Raw genomic sequence first — 19,747 nt, 5'->3', positions numbered from 1 at the left:
ACAGGACATTAGTTAGGCCACTTTTGGAATACAGCATTTGATTCAGGTCTCCTATTTATGGGAAAGAGCTGCGAAACTTGAAAGGGTTCAGATAAGAATTACAAGGATGTTGCCAGGCTTGGACGTTTGAACTAAAGGGAGAGGCTGAATAGGCTGGGGCTATTTTCCATGGAGCATCGGAGGCTGAGGGGTGACCTTATAGAAGTTTATAAAATCATGAGGGGCATGGATAGGGAGAATAGTCAGATCTTTTTCTCAATGTAGGAGAGTCCAAAACTAGAGGGCATAAGTTTAAGATGAGAGGGGAAAGCATTACAAAGGACCTGAAGAGCAACGTTTTCACATAGAGGGTGGTTTGTGTATGGAACGAGCTGTCAGAGGAATTGGTGGAGGCTGAAAAGGCTTTTGGATGGGTATGTGTATTGGAAGAGTTTAGAGGGACATGGGCCAAATGCTGGCAAATGGGACTAGGTTAATTTAGGAAAACTGGTTGGCATGGACGAGTTGAACTGAAGGGTCTGTTTCCGTGCTTTATATCCCAATGACCCTAATTCTGAAGTTGTGGCTTTGAACTCCTCATCCAGGCTAAAAACCTAAAACAGAGCTAAGGCTGCGCTACACTGTTAGAGGTGCCATCCTTCAGACAAAATGTTAAACAGATCCCTGTTCTGCATAATCCACTGTGATTCCATGGTGTTTCTTTTAAAAAGGAGGTCTCCTGGATAACATACTTTCATTAACTTCTACCACTAGTGGTACTGATTATCTGGTTATTTATCACCAATCCTATTTACCTTCGCTTAGCACAAGATAATTATTACAGTAATATGCTTCAAAGTGATTTGATGTTCATGACTCATATAGAAATTATAGTGCATCTTTAACATTAGCATTTATGTTTCTGTCATACTGGAACCATCAAGTCAAAACACAATGTTCTTACCATTTCCACTGGACCTTCTGTAATCTTCTCTTTTCAAATATTTAGCCAAGTTCCTTTTATATTATCAACAGTACCTCAATAACCCCGTCTTGCAAAGTATTCCATGGTCTAATGACTGTGAAAATGTTTCTTTTAACTTTTAATTTTGTTCTCGCAATGGCAGGGTTGAGTATGTACTCCCTTGTTATTAATTCATGATCCAGTTGAAACAATATTTCACTACTTGCCACATCAAGACTATTTATACTTATGAAAACCCATTACATTGCAGTTAATCTTCACTCTTTTGGGGGAAAAATCCACTGTTTCAAAGCTTGCTCTGTAATTATAATTTCTTGTTTCTCATCATTCTGTAGCCATTTGTGATTCTGATGTTCTTCCAATCACAATACTCCAGCTGCAAGCTAATTATCGCCTTGCACTAATTTAGTATCACTTTCTTCTTACATTTTATGCTCCTCTGCATACAAACCCAGAATGAAAATGGCCTTTTATTGCATTTTGCAGCCAGAATCCTTTCCTAAATAGGCTAATCTCTATTCAACTTGGATCTCCTGCGTTCCTCCACTCTCTTAAGAGTCCTTACATCGAATTATATAGGACTTACAGCACAGAAACAGACAAGTCAATTGGATCAATTTCATCAACCTGAAATTCCTTTGTTATAATGTCTTGCTTTTAAAGCCTCATCCAAATTTAACTTCAGTCACATGTGGTATTGAAACCTGTAAATTTGACCCTCAAAATTTTTGTCACTTCTACTACAGTAACACCACTGTATGCTCCCTCTCCTGCGTACTTCAAAGGGACATTTTTTTGTTGAAACACACTGATCTTCACATCATAGCCATTATCTCTCCCGTGGCAAATACTCAAACAGTCACAAGAGGTGTAACACCTTCCCCTTACCCACAGTCCCACCCCGCCACCTGCAATCATTGTCCAAGCTCTTTCAAGGTGCTGCAACAATTTACCTGTACTACTTTTAATTTAGTATGTTATATTTACTACCTGTATTGTGGTACGTTTAACACCAAGGAGCCAAATGCAGAATGAGTGACCATTTTGTGGAATGCCTCTGCCTCAGCCCACAAGCTTCTGCTTTCTTGAAAACTTATTTGATCTTGTTAATATATCAGTCTTTTGCCAGTGGAGCTCGAGAAACATCTCATCTTCTGATTTGGCACTTTTTACAGGCTTTTGAACTGGATATTGAGTTCAACAATTTCAGACCATGAGCACTGTCCCTCCATCCTGATTTTCATTTTTTTTGCCATGTGCTGTTATTGTTTCTGCGCTTTTGCTCTTGGTCAGAGCTGCTTATTATTCTTCCATTCAGGCTGGATTAATGCTTTGGTTCTTCACCATATCCATTAATTTGCTCTTTGGCTTTGTTTCATAACATCTTTGTTATTTAAATTCTCCTTTGCTTTTGCTCATCCTCTCCATCTGACATTTCAGTGGCACTTAGCCCATAACATTTCCAGCTTCCTTCAGCTCAACAAAAGAATCACATCTGAATCAAAACAAAATCTGTTTCTCTCACAACAGATACTACAAGATCAGTTGAGCATTTCCAGCTGTTTCTGTTTTTAACCACAACTCAAGCGACTCAATTCTAATTTCATTAGATGGTACCACAAGGATCTGGTTCAAGTCTCACTCCAGGGTTGACATACAAAACTCATGCCCCTTAGTCCACTGCAGTTCTAGGTTAAATTGTGCTGATTGAGGGTTTGTTTTTCAGGTAAACTGAGGACAGGCCTATCTGTTTGGGTGAATGTAAACTAATCCATTGAATTATTCTATGGAGGAACAAGAGGTTTGTTCTTGACATGCTGGCTGATATTTATCCTTCAATCAACATCATGTTAACAGGGCTATCTGGCCTTTGTCACCTTGCTGTTTGTGAGATCTTGCTGTGTGCAAACTGGCTGTCTTATTTCTTACATCAAAACAGGAACCACACTTCAGAAGTATTTCACAGTGTGAGATATGCTTTGAGATGTCTGGCGGTCATGGAAAGCATGATGTAAATGTCTTTCCTTCTTTATTTACTACATATTTGAGTCATTTTTTTGTAATCTTGGAGGTTTTAATGATGCCCTCTCTAGCATTATTGACTCACTGTTAGAGAAGATCCAACTGAAAAAATCTTTATCACAACATCATATCAGAAATTGTCGAATCAATGCCAATGTTTTCTCTCTGCGAGACATACAGTCTAATCACACTCTTGAAATCACTCCCCTTATCTTTCAACATTCATTTTTCTCAAGTAAGTTATCAATTTCCCTTCTTTAAAATAGTTTTGAGATGTCATGGTTTAAAAAGCTTTGCTTCACTCTTTGGAAAGGAGCCTTGTTGGTGCCTGTTAATGTCAGTAGCTTGCCATATTTCTTGCCATATATCCTACATGCATTCCAAATAAGTCTGTAATTTTAACATCATGCTTGCTTTACAATCCTCCAAGATCACTGCGCTTTCCCAAATGTTGGTTTTTTTTTGCATTCCCAATTTTTAAGTTATTATATTGTTGACAATATTGTTTCCTCTTCAGGAACGTGGGTTTTAAGTTCTGGAATTCTCAACCCAAAACTTACTGCATCTCCCTCCTCTTTACAATGCTGCTTAAAATTTATCTCCTTGACTCAGCATTTAAACACACTTCCAAACACAATTTATCAGTTTTTTTACTGCTCATAACATTCTACTACATTAAAAAGACATTCTCTAGCCTGAATTGACTAAACATTGTGACTTTCATAATTGTGAAGATACATATGTGAACTTAAAATTAAAGTATCTGTAGGGCAACTTTCGTTGAGTCACAGCGTTGCTATAGACCCCTTAAAGGGCTGGAAGTCATCAAATGAAGAATGAGCGTCTTGAATGATTAATAGTAATTAAGAATTGATTACTAAGCAAAGGGTCTCGGGGCGCAGTCGTTGAAACCCTACTTCTGAGCCAGGAGACCTGGACTCAAGTTCTACCTGCTTCAGAGGTGTACACTAACATCTCTAATCAAGATGATTACAAGATATCTACAGACTGATCAATCGGTGTGGTCTGGTGATTGGGAGATGCTAGCTAGACCCTACGGACTCTTGTGGTGCAGTGGTAATGTCCCTGCCTCAAAGCTCGGAAACCCTGGTTCAAATTCCTCCAGAAGTGTACAATAAGCAGACACCTCTGAGCAGGTTCATTCGGTAATATTTTGATTACTAACCGATTTTCGTTAAGAAGAGCAGGGCTGCTGACATTCAGCAGATCTCCCTAGGATGGAGATTGTCTCCCCGTTGCTATGGGAGGGAGAGGAGGGCCGGAAGTGAAGACTGGTTGCTAGGAGGGTGTGATGTCAGTGCGCGGCCCGCGCAGGCGCAGAAGTGGGACTGGCGATGGCGGAGTGGTGTGTCTGCCGTCGTTGCTGAATCTTAGTGACTCGCTGGCCAGCTCATTTTCACATCGTCCCTTCTTTAGATACGACGTAAGGGATCCTGCCGAGCTTATCGCGATGTGTCTAACCGGAAACGCTTGTATTTTCTTTTTGGGTCTGCGGGTGGGTGAGGAGTTTGGATACTGTTAGGCCTGGAAGTTGGATTGGGCCTACCGTCCACTCCAGTCTAATTCAGCAGCAAATGTCCGGTCCATCTTTTTTGCAGCTGCAGCTGCAGCCTAGTCCTAGTCCTTCGGTGATGGTGAGGAGACACTATGGAGGCATAGTGAAAATGACGCTCTGAGCTAGTAATCCAGCAAGCCTGGCTGATGCTGTGAGGCTTTGGTTTTATATTCCATCCAAGTGACTGGTGGAATACCTGTTCAGTTATTCAAACCTGGAATCTAAAGCTAACCTCAATGGGGTCCATGGCAACCATAATCAATGTTCTCAAAAATTCACTTGGTTTTATGAGGAAAATAGGTTTGCCATCCTTCTCTGGTTTGATTTACGTAATACTCCGCACCTACAGCAATATGGAACAAAAACAGAAGATGCTGAAAACGTTCAATAGGTCTGGCAACATCTGTGAAGAAACAAAAAAAGTTAATGTTTTGGCACTGATGATCCTTCTCCAGAACAGATAATATGGTTTACTCTTAACTACCCTCAGAAATGGCCTAGCAATCCGCTTGGCGAAATAGCAATTAGGGATCCACAGTAAAGTTTGGCCTTGCCAGTGGTGCCTGTATCTCAAGGGAAAGAATTATAGTTTGTTGGTTTGTTTGTCCATTTACAGCCTTCTTTCATGCTATAGCACTGGTGCTTCTGTCACTCCAAAAGTTTTCGACCGGTCCCCCTCCCCTATAATAGTCTCTCTGTGAAAACAGCAATGGCTATAAGTATGTGGATGTCTGGGAGAGAGCTACTGCAAATGTTCATCACTCAACCTGCCACATTCTGCTTTTTTGCTCTATTCCAGAAGCCCTCAAAACTAAGTGAATCTAGACAACTCCCTGCTGCACTTATGTTGATGTAGTGGCTGGAGAGAAGAGATAAATGCTTAAAGTCATGTGTTTGAATCCTCGTTTTTGGATTTGTGTGCTTACACTTTAGTGAGAGTGTGCAGGCTCAATGTTGGAACAGGCAATATATTCCACAATTACCATGCTGAATGCTGTTTTTAGCTGATAGTGTTCTCAGCTTGAAATTATAAAACTTGTATGATGTATGCAGTTTTACCAGTTTTGGAGTTTTGCTGTTGTACAAAATGGATGTTATAAGCCAAGAATGTAGTTGACTTAAGACTGACCCAGTATTTCAATTCAAAGATAAAATTTTTAAGGAGTTCTAATTTCTAATGTGATACTTTACTGATGGATTCTCAGCAGGGACATAATGACTTGTTTGTAGGTAGTAGCATTTTTAATAGATGGGTTGTATGGTTTTTGACTCTGGATTTTGAAGCATGGTTTTAAAATTCATATTGGTTTGTTTTTAAACTGATAAATCATTCCAGACATGCGTATGGAACTGTGGCCCTGCTTTCTGTGCCTTGTGTTACAAATTTGCCTCATGGTAGTGATGGGGTGTAATATTTTGATAAAATTGCATGCCATTGAACATTTTGCAGTAAGTTTTTTAACCATTTCCCCAGAACACTTCAAAAAATTTAATATTTGAGTTGTGTTCACTTTTTAACCAATTTTGACAAATGTTGAGCCAGGTATTCTGTTTTGTGCAGAGCATCTTTGTAAATTTGAAAATTCCTTTTGCAATTACATGAATTACTCAACATTTGAATGAGATTGCAGTAATTAAGATTACCAAAATTTGAGGGATCAGTGACACTCTCAGAATGTAGGATGTTAATTGTGCACAGTTTAATTTTACTTAAATGACTTGTTGCAACAGTTTACTAGAAAGTAGTTTAAAATAGTATGTTTTTGTGGTTCAAGGCATTTAAGAGTGCTGTACACTGGATATGTAACTGCACACTTAAAGGCTCCCAACTGCAGTCACTAGAGATTAGAGCAGCACTGTGGAGGCCAAGCACTCATGTAGCATGGTTCACTTTATTGCTTTTTGATTCAGTTGTTTTATAGACCAAAATATTACTGGACTGCTAATGTTCCAGATATGTCTGGACAAAAATCAGTTGCAATATTCCCATCGACATATGGAGCATTGCTTGCTCAAGACTGCCCAACCTGTGTAGATGAAGCATCTGTGCAGGTATCAGTCTGTGTCTCTGACAGTCCTACGTGGAGGTTAAACACAGGCAACTGAAGAGGCAAAAAGCTAAACATCCCATTTGTGACAGATTTTGCAGACCTGACAGTGAACAGTTTAGTCACTTCAGGACCACAACATTGGAGTGGAAGAACGTCTTGCTGTATTTCGAATGAATGCCTAAGAAGGATCGGTGAAGGGGATAGGTTAGTGGCCTGCTTATTTTGATTGCAGAGTGATACCTAGTATGGAACCAAAGGAAACTATATTCTTTGATATTCACACAAACAATGTGGGATAAGAACAGCAACGTTTGGTGAGTGTTGATGGTTCTGAGCCATGATAATTATTAGTTCACTTAAGTTTTGGAAGTGAACTAAAATGAAAAGTTAAAAGCAATATTGTTTTTGGGTTTTCTCCTTTGCCTTTTCAGAAATGTTCTCCTTAAAAGCATTGGCTTTCAAATTGTCTCAGTATTCAACTCAAGTATCGATTTATTCATGAGGGTTTGATGCAATGTGGCAGAGTGCTATTTGGCTGCATTATTAGCTTGTTGTCCGGCTAACACTTATTGCCTGTCCCCAGTTTCCCTTGAGAAGGTGGTGGTAAGCTGCCTTCTTGAATAGTTGCAGTCCTTGTACTGTCAGTTGACCCACAATACTGTTGGGATGGAAATCCAGCGTGTTTGTCCCTGCAGTGTGAAGGAACTAACTAACTGAGCATAGATCGCAGATTAAATCTTGGAATTTTTAGGTGTATGAGATCTCTTTATTATAGAGTATGTAAACTTTCTGACCAGTTGAGAAGCTGTTTTTGTTTTGATAAATTAAGTGTTGTTGCTGGAAGAAGAATTTTCAAAAAATGTGCTAAATTACTGAAGTAAAAACAAAACCATTTCAAATAATTGAAACATGGACTTGAAATATTAAATAAAAGCCACTATTATGCTGGACTGTTAGATGTTGCAGTGCATTTCATCTTTCAAGCTATTTTACGATAAATGTTGAAGGCATGTTTTCAACAAAAAAAGCAAAAAATAGATAATGCAGTGGAATAAAAAGTTGCTGTATTTTGTATGGCACCGTTACTTATACACAGATTCACAGACTGCAGTGCCTGGTTATAGTACTGCTGATAGTTTTGAGGATTAATTTGGAAATTAAAGCTGATGAAGAATGAAACGAATAACAACTGTTTCCTTGTCTTTTTTCAGTTATGCTGTAGAGGATGGCTGTAAATTGGATTGGGAGCCTTGTTTCTATTAACTGTGGTGAGACGCTTGGAGTGTATCAGGGAAAAATTTCTGCAGTGGATCAAGCCAGTCAGACAATTTCTCTAACACAGCCATTCCGCAATGGAGTGAAATGTTCCGTTCCCGAGTTAACATTTAGGTAAGTGTTTGTTATTTCAATGACTTCAATGTCAACCAGTTGCAGCCATCTAATCTGCTTGTACTTGACCATATACTTGAACAAAGGTACTTAGCAGTGATCTTGTCATCAAACTTGGATGATTTTTGGAGAGCATTTATAAGTTGCAATGTCCCTACAAAAGTGTCTCAGTCATCCTGGCTGGGGCTTATAATTGTTCTCCTTAGATCTCTCTGAGGCTTGGAAGGTGACAGGTTGAAGAGGACTAGACTTTTTGTTGCTGAAACCGTATTTCAGAGGTATGCTTCTGGAATATTTATTGATAATTTGTTGAGCAAATGTTTTCCAGTTTGAAATCTTCCTTCTTGGGTTAAAAGAGAAAGCTGTTTCATCTGTTTTATTTTGTTTGAAGTGGTGCTCGTTTGAGACAGTCAGGAGTTTATGTCCGCTGAGCAGTCCGCATGTGTAAGAATTTTGAAGTACATGAAGTATGATGAGACCTTTAACTGGTGGTATAATTGGGACTAAAATACCAATTACTATGTAATGTTACACTTCTAAAGTCATTTTAAATATGTTTAGTTATTACTGTTCCCAGTTCCTACAGGTCTGTTGGTGTTTACTGAAGCCTGTATGTCTGCATTACCCTGTCTTATGCTCAGCAGAATGTACTTTGATCATATATATCTAGAATCATCCTATCGGAAATTCTTTATCTTGTATGCAATAGGACAGAAATGATGCCTAATTACAAACAATCGCAACAGTTTCTCTTAGAGTGCAGCGTGGCTATTGGTAGGTTGACAACTCAACTTTGATTAGCTGAGATATTGCCACCGAGAAAGCAATGGGGATCTGTAGGCTTCCTCAGCTCTTGGGTTAAAAGATAGGTGCTGGACTTGAACATATGCTATCTAAGCCAACAATAGGAATATCTGTCTTTTCAACAAATTTTCTTTTTTAAAACATAAAGCTAGTTGGGTTGGGACTGTTTTGAAGAGTTACGTTGAGAGTGGTTTTCAACGGAATTCTGTGTTTGAAAAGCTTTGGGTGAAAAGTGTAGCCCCATAAAATTCAGGCTTTAAGCTTGGGCATACCTAATATAACCAGGTGAAGTGAGAGCCCAATCTCCACCGATAGAATTCCAATAAAATGTTTTTATTCTCCTGTTAATTCCCAAATCATTTCCCCCCCCACATGAAAGTTATTAGCACATGCAATTAAATGATATCACTCCACAGCTATTTACCGTCCATTATTTGTGTGCACTGAGAAAGCAATGTTTTTGTGGCCATCTGTGGCTCCAGGCCTGTCACTTGTGAATTACGACATTATAATCAATGCCTTCAGACTACTTCCCTGGTGTATAAAAGATTGTAATTAAACTTAATTTCTTCAAATGGTAGTTGGTTGTTTCAGATATTGCCTGATGTAACCATAGCCATGTGATAAATGGAAAGTCTAATTTAGTTCAGATGCTTGACCAAATTAAATGTAGGACCTCTTTGCGCTGGCAGAAATCCTGGCCATGTACTTCAAAAAAACAAGATATATTGAAATAAATGACAGTTAGAAAACAGTCTGCATGAATGAACCAGTCCATTGTTTATCTTCCACACAAAATGCTTGAATTCCATGCGGTTGCCATAATCTGTCATTGATTTTTTTTCATTCTGCTCTTAGATGGTCCTCTGATTTCTACTTCAGTCACTAATTCTGATAGTTCAGAGTCGCAAGTACTGTGGCACAGAGGGCCATTTGACTTGTGCTTGCACCAACTCTTTAAATGAGCTTCATTTTACATGCTACCAATTTCCTGCTTTATCTCCATACCCTTGCACATTATTTATATACAAATAATCATCCTATACCCTTTTGAATGCCTCAATTCAACTTGTCTCAACAACTTCAAATAGTTCATTTAATAGTCCAACCACTCAGTGTTGCAAAATACATTAAATTTTAAATTTAATCTTTAAATTTTCTTCCTCTTTGTTTCCTGTCTCTTAACTTGGATCAAGTCATGTTCACAAGTGAGCATGTACTCTGATCAGGACCGGCTACCATTTTAAGATCATAAGATGTGTCCCTGTGTGTGTGCCCCTCACACTTTACTCCACACTCTTGTCATGTTTTTCCATTGAAGCTAAGGATCAAAATTTTTGACATTTCTTCAGGAGCAACTTGGTTGACACACAGGTGTTTTCTCCGCTATGCAGCTTGAGGATCTTGCAGATGGAAAGCTGTGATACTTTTGAGCCATTGTGTTGACAATTTTAGACGTGTGCAGTTTTTTTCCAATGACTTTGGACTTATAATGGAGAAAGTCAGTACAATGAACAGGAAGTAGGTTTTTGTCACCTTGCCACTGGCAGTCCTAGCTGATATTCTGTTAACTATCCGTATTTTATTCCAGAGTTATATAACAGAAATTACTTTCTCCAGGCAGTGTTGTTTTTTTTGGATAAGCAGTGTTTATAATTCTATAGGTTTTGTTTTTACTGCAACAATTCCAGATCATATTTGCACTTGCATCATCATGGCATTACTATATGACTTGGGACTTGTAAAAAAAAAATCGGATAATGTATGGGAGAAACAGAGCAATGTTTTAAAGTTCTTGTGCAGATGTTGCCTGATACACCAACCCTCTATTTCTTATTCTGAAATTCGCAGTTCTCCTGAAACATGTTAACCCAATTTTACTAACTTTGCTCAATGAAGCCCCTTCATGTTTAAATTCGTCTTTTATCGTTTGGCATTTTTATTTTAAAGTCCAAGCTCTAGAACTTCAAAAAAATTATCTTTAATATTGTGTTTTAACAGCTGTTGATGTTGGCAGACCAAAAAATAGAGGGATAAATCTTTGCATGCACCAAAACAACGTTTATACAAATGCCTTTATTACACAGCCAGGAAGCACAAGAATATTTGGGATGGTAGGCTGTTAAGAAAGTGTCTGTACTATCAAGAACTGTATTTAGTGTTCGTTTAGTAAAGACAATTAATGTTTTATATATTGTGAATGCTTTTAACTTCATCTTGATCTATTGCTGAACATAAATCAATGTTGTAGTTTCATGGAGATTATCAAGTAAAGCCATAGCAAATTTTAATAGCATTTTAAAAGCATACAGTAGTGGCAAATATCAGTGTTTAGGAGCCAAATTTTAGTTTTGTGCAATTCTACTTTGTCTTCTTTCCAGTACAATGATAACAGATCTAAACTTCACATTGTCTGTTGTTTCTTCCAGTGCAATTGATATCAAGGACCTGAAAATATTAGACATCCCACATACACAGATGAACACAGGCTTGATTCAGCCATCTGTGATCACGACCACCAGCTTGTCACATGGTACTTACTCCTCTCCGAATGGTGCCGGCAAAGGTATAAAGAAACTAAACACTTCAGGAAGTGCCCCACAAACAATTCCACGTCGTACGGAACCCAAGGTTCAGGACTTCGTCACATCACCCCAACAGTATTCTAAGAGTTATGTGGACCGTCATATTGATTCAGCCCTTACTCCGTCTAAAGCGTTTCGTCGGAGGCATAATTCCTGTGAGTAGCTTGGAATGAGTTATTTGAGGTTTGAATTGCAATATTTAAGGATTTCCAGTTTTACTTTGAACAGCGATAGGATCCCATTGGTCCTCACTCTTCAGGCTATCAGCTTCCCCATTCAGTAGGATCATAGGCTGCTATTACCCCACCTCCAGCAAGATGCCATCACCAGATGCACATTCCCATCCCCTCCTTGTTAGCATTTTTCAGGGACTGTTCACTCCAGAATAGGCTCCTCCACTTCTAAAACTTCACTGTACCTCCTCATTTTCTCGTGTAATCGCAGACAATGCAAGACCTGTTCACTTATGACATCCACCCCCCCCCCACTCATCTACCAAGTCCCCAGAGAAACCTTAGAGCTGAAGCAGCGATTTACCTGCTATTCCTTCAATGATTACAAGTAAAAGCAATAGTTCAAACATACATTCTTCATTTTCTCTCCATTTTAGGTTCTCTTTAAATGAGTTATGCTTTTAAAGCGCAGCCTATGCTCGTAAAGTGATGCAGCTTGGAAACACTGTTCAGTCTAACCAGTCCATTCCAACAATAATCCCAAACTAAACTAGCCCCACATACACTGCACTTAGCCCATATCCCTCCAAATGTTTCTTATTAATGTACTTATCCAAATGTCTTTTAAACATTGTAACTGTACCCTGCATATACCACTTCTCTGGAAGTTCATTCCTGACATAAATCGCTCCTGTGTATTTAAAAAAATTGTTGCGCCTCATGTTTTTTTAGAATCTTTCTCCTCCAACCATAAAAATATGCTCCCTAGTCTAGAAATCCCTTTCCCTAGGGCAAAGACGACTGCCATTCCCCTCATCTATACTGTTCATGATTTTATAAACCTCGACAATGTCACCCCTCAACCTCCAGCACTTCCTCTTCTGTAATGTGGACTGTTTTCAAAACATCAGTATTTATTTCCCTGAGTTCTCTTGCCTCCATTCTTTCTCCTCTATAAAAACTGATGCAAAATATTCATCTAATATCTCTCTCATCTCCTGAGGTTCAACACAAAGGTGACCTGTTTGATCTTTAAGGGGCCCTACTCTCTCGAGTTGCTCTCTTGCTCTTAATGTACTGCATCCATCTAAATGATGTAACCCATCTGAAACAGTAAGTTATTAAGAGAACTTAGTTAATTTAGACATTTGTACAAATGTCTGCAATTTGTTCTTGCATCATTTTTGCTCATCCAACTTGCAATTATTGTTCAAATCAAGATTGAATCTACTGTGATATTCAGCACGTCTTTTCAGAGCAACCCTACAAATCAGTTTGGGATGGGAGCAGTGGTTGCGGGGGAGGGGGGAGCTGGTGACCAATTTGCAATAGAAAAGTAATGATGTAATGTCACTTGCTTGATCTGCTGAATGAAAAGTTAGCATTTTCTACTTCCAAGTTGTTGCAATACTGATGTGACAGTTTTTGAACCTATATAATTGAACAGTTAATCATATAATCAGACATGAGATGTTATTAACTGCATCCAAGTGTGAATTACAACATCTGAGAGATGAAGGTTCTGCTGTTGTGAAACCCTCAGGTCCTGGATGGCACTAAAGAGAAGTGTTTCCCTTTCAAGTTTGACTATTTTGCTGATCTACGGTACTTTTACCATGGCTGAAATTGAGGACTTATGTTCTTGTAGCCTATGATCTTCTGGTGATAGATATTATGGATTTGAGGCATGCTTTTGAAATCTTGATGCAGTCTAACCTTTGAATTGCAGGTGCTGCAACTATGCTAACATGGTTACGTGTGTGGATGTTTTGAGATTATGGAGTGACTGAGATTTTGGGAGATGAATCACCTATAGAAATAGGAACAGGAGTAGGCTGTTTGACCTCTTGAACCCGCTGCACCATCCAGTAGGACTGTGGCTGATTTGACATTCCTTGCATTCGTTTTCCTGCCCTCTCCCTGTAATGCTTGGTTGCCCAACTGATCAAGAATCTGTCTGTCTTGATCTTAAATAAACACGAAGACTCTGCTCCCACAGCTCTGTGGCAAGGAGCTCTGAAGACACTCAATCCTCTGACCTGATTGAGTGACCACTGTAAATCTATGGCTAGACCAGCTGAGCTTTTGTTCAGTGGTGGGCTGTTGCATGTTGGCAGGATGTCACGTGACTGAATATCATTGAGGGATGATTAGACTCCCTGTTTTACTGACCACTAACTAGCTCAAAGTTTGCTGTTGTCTAGATGTTTCTGAGCATGGCCACGGAAGACTTTATTTGGGGAAAATGCAAACGGAGCTATGCAAATGTCAATAAGCTTTTTGGATGAGATAATGGTACTCAATGACACGTTTAGCCCAAGACAACACCTGAGGAAGTTTCTAAATGATGTCCTTGGGCTGACAACATTGGCCTGAAGAACAACAGCCATCATTCTTAGTGCTTGACTTGGCTGTAACCGTGACAGTTTTGTTCCATGTACCCACCGACTTCAGGTTTTTTTTTAGGAACTTGTGTTCTGCAGAAGAATCATATTGGATTAAAAGTATTGACTGTTTTTCTCTCTCCACATGTTGCCAAACTTCCTGTGTTTCTGCAACATTTCTCTTACTTTGTTTTCCAACATGCACAATATTTTACTTGAATCAGAATTCTTAGGATTGCGTAGTGGCACACTGAAACACAGGCTGCCTTGATGTCAAGACCAGTCACACCTACTTGACTTCTGGAGTTCAGTATTTGGGCAGAAGCTTGGAAATAGAAATAAGTGTGGAGCTGGAGAACGTAGCAGGCTAGGCAGCATCAGAGGAGCAGGAAAGCTGATGTTTTGGGCCGGGCTCCTCCTGCAGAAGTCCAGCATCGACAGTTCTTACTATCTCTCAGCTTGGAAATAGGAGTAGGCCAGTTGGTCATTGGTGGCCTTAACCATAATGTCCTGTCTTTCCAAAATAACCACCTTTCAAATCAACATTCTAAATCAACCCTGAATACATTTAATGGCCCATTCTCTGCTCCCCAGAAGGGAATGCCAAAGATTAACGACCCCATTAATTTTGTTCTGAATTGGGAGCCGCCTTGTGTTTATATTTCAGCCACCCCTCCCCGGATCTACATTCAGAGTGGAGTTTACTGAACCTGACCTAAACATCAATGAGTAGTTGAGTGATTAAATGCGATGAGATAACACCCTTGAAACACCTTACTTCATCACTTTTCTGATAGTGTATCCTCGTCAGTTAGGATTTGGTTGGATTGGATTTTGTTTGTGGAGGTAGGTGCATGTTGGGGGGGGCTGCTAGTATTGGAGATATGCTGGAGCAGTTTGGCTAGAGGGCTGAATTTCTGGATCACAGGTATTCAATATGACGGGAGGGATATTGTCAGGACCCATTGTGATCATTGCAGTCACTGTCTTGCTATCCCATGGAGTGAATCAACACACAGATTGGCATCTACAGTGGTGGAACGTGGTGGTTTTAAATTTTCTTCCAGTACCTTGAAACTAATTGTTTATAGTTGCTCTTAATTTTCTTTTGATTTTTAAAAAAAAAATTCTTTGTGTTCTTTAACAGATCTGCCTCACTACTGGATGGTTTACAAAAACTCCTTTGATCATTTGGTATTGAATGATATGCAGAGCTTTGTAATTCTGCCAGCGGTAGTGTTTTTTAACCCAGATAGCTGTGTGAGGATTTTTTTTTTCTTTTAGACTCCTTTTTGTTTTGCACTTTCTTTGTACCTCTGTGGAATAATTGATCCGATTATAATAGTTGAAATATATTCCACCCCTTGGAGAGTGTGGTTGAAAGTGGTTTTTGTGTTTAGAGTTTAACCCAAACCTAACTGGAAAATTATAGCTATAGAACAAGTTAAGAGACTGTTTGGTCAAACGCATCTGTGCTGACCAGATGTCCCAATATGACCTCGACCCATTTAGCTCAAACCCTTCAACCCTTCCTACTCATGTACTCCTCCAGATTCTTTTTAAATGTTGTAATTGTACCTGCCTCCACCACTTACACTCATTTCATACACCACACTCTGCTTGGAAAATGTTACCACTTAGGTTCCTTTTAAATCTTTTCTCTCTCACCTTAAACCTACTCTGTCTAGTTTTGAACTCCCCTTCCCTTGGGGAAAAGATCTTGACTATTGACCACATACGTGTCTGTCATAGTTTTATAAAATTCTTTAAGTTTACCCCTTCAGCCTCTGACGCTCCAGGGAAAAGTAGCCCCAACCTATTCAGCTTCTCCCTATAACTCAAACCCTCCAGACCTGGCAACATCCTTGTGAACCTTTTCTGCACAGAAAAGCTGAGAATTTCACTTTATTTTACCCTCTGTACAGTTTGAGTTTGTATAAATAAAGATAACTCAATGGCTCCATGCATTTGAGCATGTGTTACTCAATGCAATGTACAACAGAGTTAACCCAACTTTTCTACTATTCCCTAGATAGCTTAAACCCTGCCCAACTACTGATAGGCTAAGTCGGTGGGGTATGGGAACCACAAGGAAATATTAGAAAGCAATATCAGAGTACAAAATACTGGGAGGAAAGTAGCACTGAAATAGAGAATAGTGTATTATTAGGCAGAGTCAGTAAGGGAGCAAGCACTGAAGTCAAATATTAGTTATAATGCATGTATGTGAATGTATGAAGTACTATAATAAAATTGGGGAGTCATTGGTATATTGCCATGATAATGGGGATATAGGTTAAGAGCAGGCAGGTCTGAATGTTAAATAATCATGGTTACAAAGTTGTTCAGAAAATATAGGAAAGAGAAAAAGGGAGCAGGGGTGGCTTTTTTTTTGTTTAAGGAGAGCATTGCTGGAGACAGGATGTTTCAGAGGGTTCAAGGACAGAATCAGTTTGGCTCCGGCTAAGGAATTATACTGTAACACAGACTAGTGGAAATCTGCAAGGAAAGGTTGCAGGGAAGAAAAGTATTATTGAAGAAGTCTTTGCATTTTACTGTCATGTACTCCAAATTGCACAAGAATGATCAAAATGAAGAGTTGCAATTTATCCATAACCACCAGTTTTATTGTCTCGGTTCAACCATGTTGTTTTGACAAGGTTTTCTGCCTGAGCAAAAACATGTCTTGGGTTTTTCCCATCTTAGTGTAAGAAAGCCGATCGTGTTTATCTCTGGTTGAAGCATCAAACTCTGAAATTACTTTTTCTTTCATTCCTTTTTTTGGGTTTGGTCATCCTTTGGCAGTTTGTTTCCATTTTGGTGGCTGTGTGTTGTTTGGATGATGACTGTCTAGGTGATTGGCTGCACAGTGTTATAGATGTTTGACTGTATGACATGGTGGAGGCACTAGTTTCTGATTTCAGCCCTCCCCCTACATTTCAACTGGTGTCTCTTTCATGGTGACTTGTTCTATGGTGGGAGCTATGAAGAATGGTCTATGAAGAATATCTTGACAATATTTGTAGATGTGAAAAACTGGTCAAAGATCATATTGCCACACAATCCCAATGTTGTAAGGCTTATGGTGAAGTCTGATTTCAATAAAATTTGGAATAAAGAGCTGGCTTAGGGGTGATCATGTAATCAATCTGCATAGTTGTAAAAGTGTGCATGCCTCACTAATTCCCTTTTCTAGGGAAGGATATCTGTCAGCCTCATCCAGTTTCACTTACATGTTCCCCCAGACCCACAGTGACATAATTGTCTCTGACACTGAACTGCCCTCTGGGCAAATAAGGATAGGCAGTAAGTGCTGGTGAGTTAGCGGCACCCACAACTAATGAATGAATAAAGCAAAAACTGACCAGTGGTAATGCTGTTTTCCTTGAATTTCACTTCGCAAGTTGCATTAATAGAATATTTAAAAATAACATTTGGACAAAATTACATCCAACTTGGCTAAAGCAAAATAAATGCACAAACCATTATCATAATATTGGTAGAGTACTTGCTATTCTTTCAAATTGTAAGGAATGTTTATTCCATCTCGAATCCGGTTTGCAATACATTGCATGAATTATCGGAGAAGTTAACGAAATTAACATAATTATCTCCATTGTTTTCTCACTTGTAGCTGGATGAGTTTGCATGAGTTTTAATCTTCCCAGCTTTGTATGTGAGGTGAAGACTTAATTGTTGGAGATTGAAGAAAGTTGGGCAAGTTTGCAAATATAATTTGGCTCTTATTCTGATTTCATGCATGTTTAAAATACTTTCTAATTCCCTATGTCCATGTTTCTAATGGGAGTTGCCATAGTGTAATTGCATGTTTTTCCCACTCAAAGGCGGTGCTTCATTGACACCGTTGGCTGGATGGTGCATTTACAGTTGTGCAAGTAACTTGCGCAATGTCTGTCATATTTATGGTTGCAAATTTATATTGGAAAAAGCTGATGGGTAGTACATTGTGAAATTTTTAGTACAGTTGAAATGTACATTTTGGTAAAACAATCGAGCAGAAGTAGGGCCTTGGATAATGTTGTAGAACAGAGACACCTGGGGGTTTAGGGGTATAGTTCTTTGAAGTTTGCATCGTGTGTAGGCAGGGTGGCTAAGAAGGTATTAGGTGTGCGTGCCTCCACTGTTCGGTACTTTGCCTATAGGAGTTGAGATGTTATGTTGAGGTTATACAGGATGTTGGTGAGGCCTCTGCTGAAGTACAGTGTCCAGCTCTGGTCACCATGTTACAAGAAAAATACTAGCTGGAGAGGGTTCATAAGAGATTTACCAGGATTTTGCTGGGAGTGGAGATTCTGAGTATAAGGAAAGACTTTTTGTCCCCACCGGAGCCTAGGAGGTTGAGGGGTGACCTTATGCAGGTTTATAAAATCATGAGGGACATGGATAAGGTGAATGGTGGGTGTCTTTTCCCTAGGGTGCGGGATTTCAAGATGAGGGGGGTATTTTTTAAGGTCAGAGCAGAAATATTTAGACACGAGCAATTTTTTTTACAGTCATTCGTGTGTGGACTGAACTTCAAGAAGTGATGGCTGCGCGTACAGTTACGACATTTAAAAGACATAAGGACATGATGTAGAAATAATTGGAGGGATATGGGCCAAGCACAGGCAGGTGGAACTAGTTTAGTTTGGGATTATGGTTGCCATGGACTGGTTGGACCGAAGGGTCTCTTTCCATGCTGTATGTTTCTATCTCTCAGGATATTGGGCCGAGGACTTTTTAGAGGCAAAATTCCCACCAGATTGGAAGAAGTCTGCAGACATTGATACTCTGTTCCATTTTGTACTTCCTTATGATTTTCAGAAAGATTTCTGTCGGTGTTATTGTTGGAATCTCGTATCAGATGAACAGAGCATTCTTGGGTCTCTATTATTTTTGTTTTAAGTTTAAAAGACTGTACATAAAGTCGGTTTAGTCCTTGATTGTGTTAAATCATCAGGTTGTAAATGGGTTTTATGAATCAATATTTTATAATTTTAGTCATTAATGAACAGACCACATGATAACTTTGAAAACTGAGTGTTTGAATAGTGGTAAGTACAGTGAAGAAATCAATTTTTTTTCTGTTCTGCAAGTAATTTTAAACAAATCGCCTGGTAATGCATAAGCTGTTTATTTGAGATTTATAGAACATTACAGTTCATTAGTGCTATTTGCCATTCTAGCCCTTCAGGATCAGATTTAAAAACTAATTTTGAAGTATTAGGTTTCAGTCACGCCTGCATCTTAATACAAATTCATAACTGTACAATCTCCGTTCTCCTGTTGAAATGGATTTTAATTTATTTTCCCCAAAAGGAATGTTCTGTTTAATCTCAGTTTTGATTCTTCATGTTGCTAATTCTGCTTTTTCCATTTTGTTTGTTAAATTTAAATGAAAGTTTATCTTGCTGAAACAATTGCAGTATGTTTTTTGACTGGCATTTGTTTAGTTTGGACACTGAGTCCGGAACCTCCCCTTTTGTACTCCTGAGCTGCCTTTTTCTGGTAGCAGATGTACAGCTCTGAGATAAAATGGGGTAATTTAATGTTGCAAAATGCTGGCCTTTACCACATGCTACACTGAATATAAAGACATTGGTTCTCTTTGTTTTCTTAAAGGCTGAATTGCAACAAGGAATTTCTTCCCAATTTAAATTTGGATGTTTTATTTAATAGGATAGTATACCCTTTCTTGGGTGAAATTGTGTTGGTTAATTTTTGCGGAGTCTTTGACAGTAATTCTTGAACCAGTAAGACAGAGCTCAGCTGGTTTTTTTTATTGTCCTTTCCATTCAG

The 19,747-nt window shown here is 39.0% G+C and overlaps 1 protein-coding gene across 2 annotated transcripts in view; it reads left to right on the top strand.

Moving 5' to 3' along the window:
- Positions 1-4,318: 4,318 nt before the first annotated feature.
- The window catches only part of edc3 (enhancer of mRNA decapping 3 homolog (S. cerevisiae)), an 80,078-nt gene continuing 64,649 nt past the window's right edge, over positions 4,319-19,747 (top strand). Inside the window, exons 1-3 of one of the 2 annotated variants that reach the window (XM_048520594.2) lie at positions 4,319-4,430; positions 7,825-8,002; positions 11,236-11,546. In XM_048520594.2, the coding sequence (XP_048376551.1) occupies positions 7,839-8,002; positions 11,236-11,546 (475 nt within the window). In that variant the 5' untranslated portion in view covers positions 4,319-4,430; positions 7,825-7,838. Of the gene's footprint in view, positions 4,431-7,824; positions 8,003-11,235; positions 11,547-19,747 lie in introns of those variants that run through there. The other variant, XM_059640219.1, reaches the window with a different exon arrangement.

The sequence above is a fragment of the Stegostoma tigrinum genome, chromosome 36 (genome assembly GCF_030684315.1).
Source record: "Stegostoma tigrinum isolate sSteTig4 chromosome 36, sSteTig4.hap1, whole genome shotgun sequence".
Classification (NCBI taxonomy): Eukaryota; Metazoa; Chordata; class Chondrichthyes; order Orectolobiformes; family Stegostomatidae; genus Stegostoma; species Stegostoma tigrinum.
This window is presented reverse-complemented; position numbering and strand designations above follow the sequence as displayed.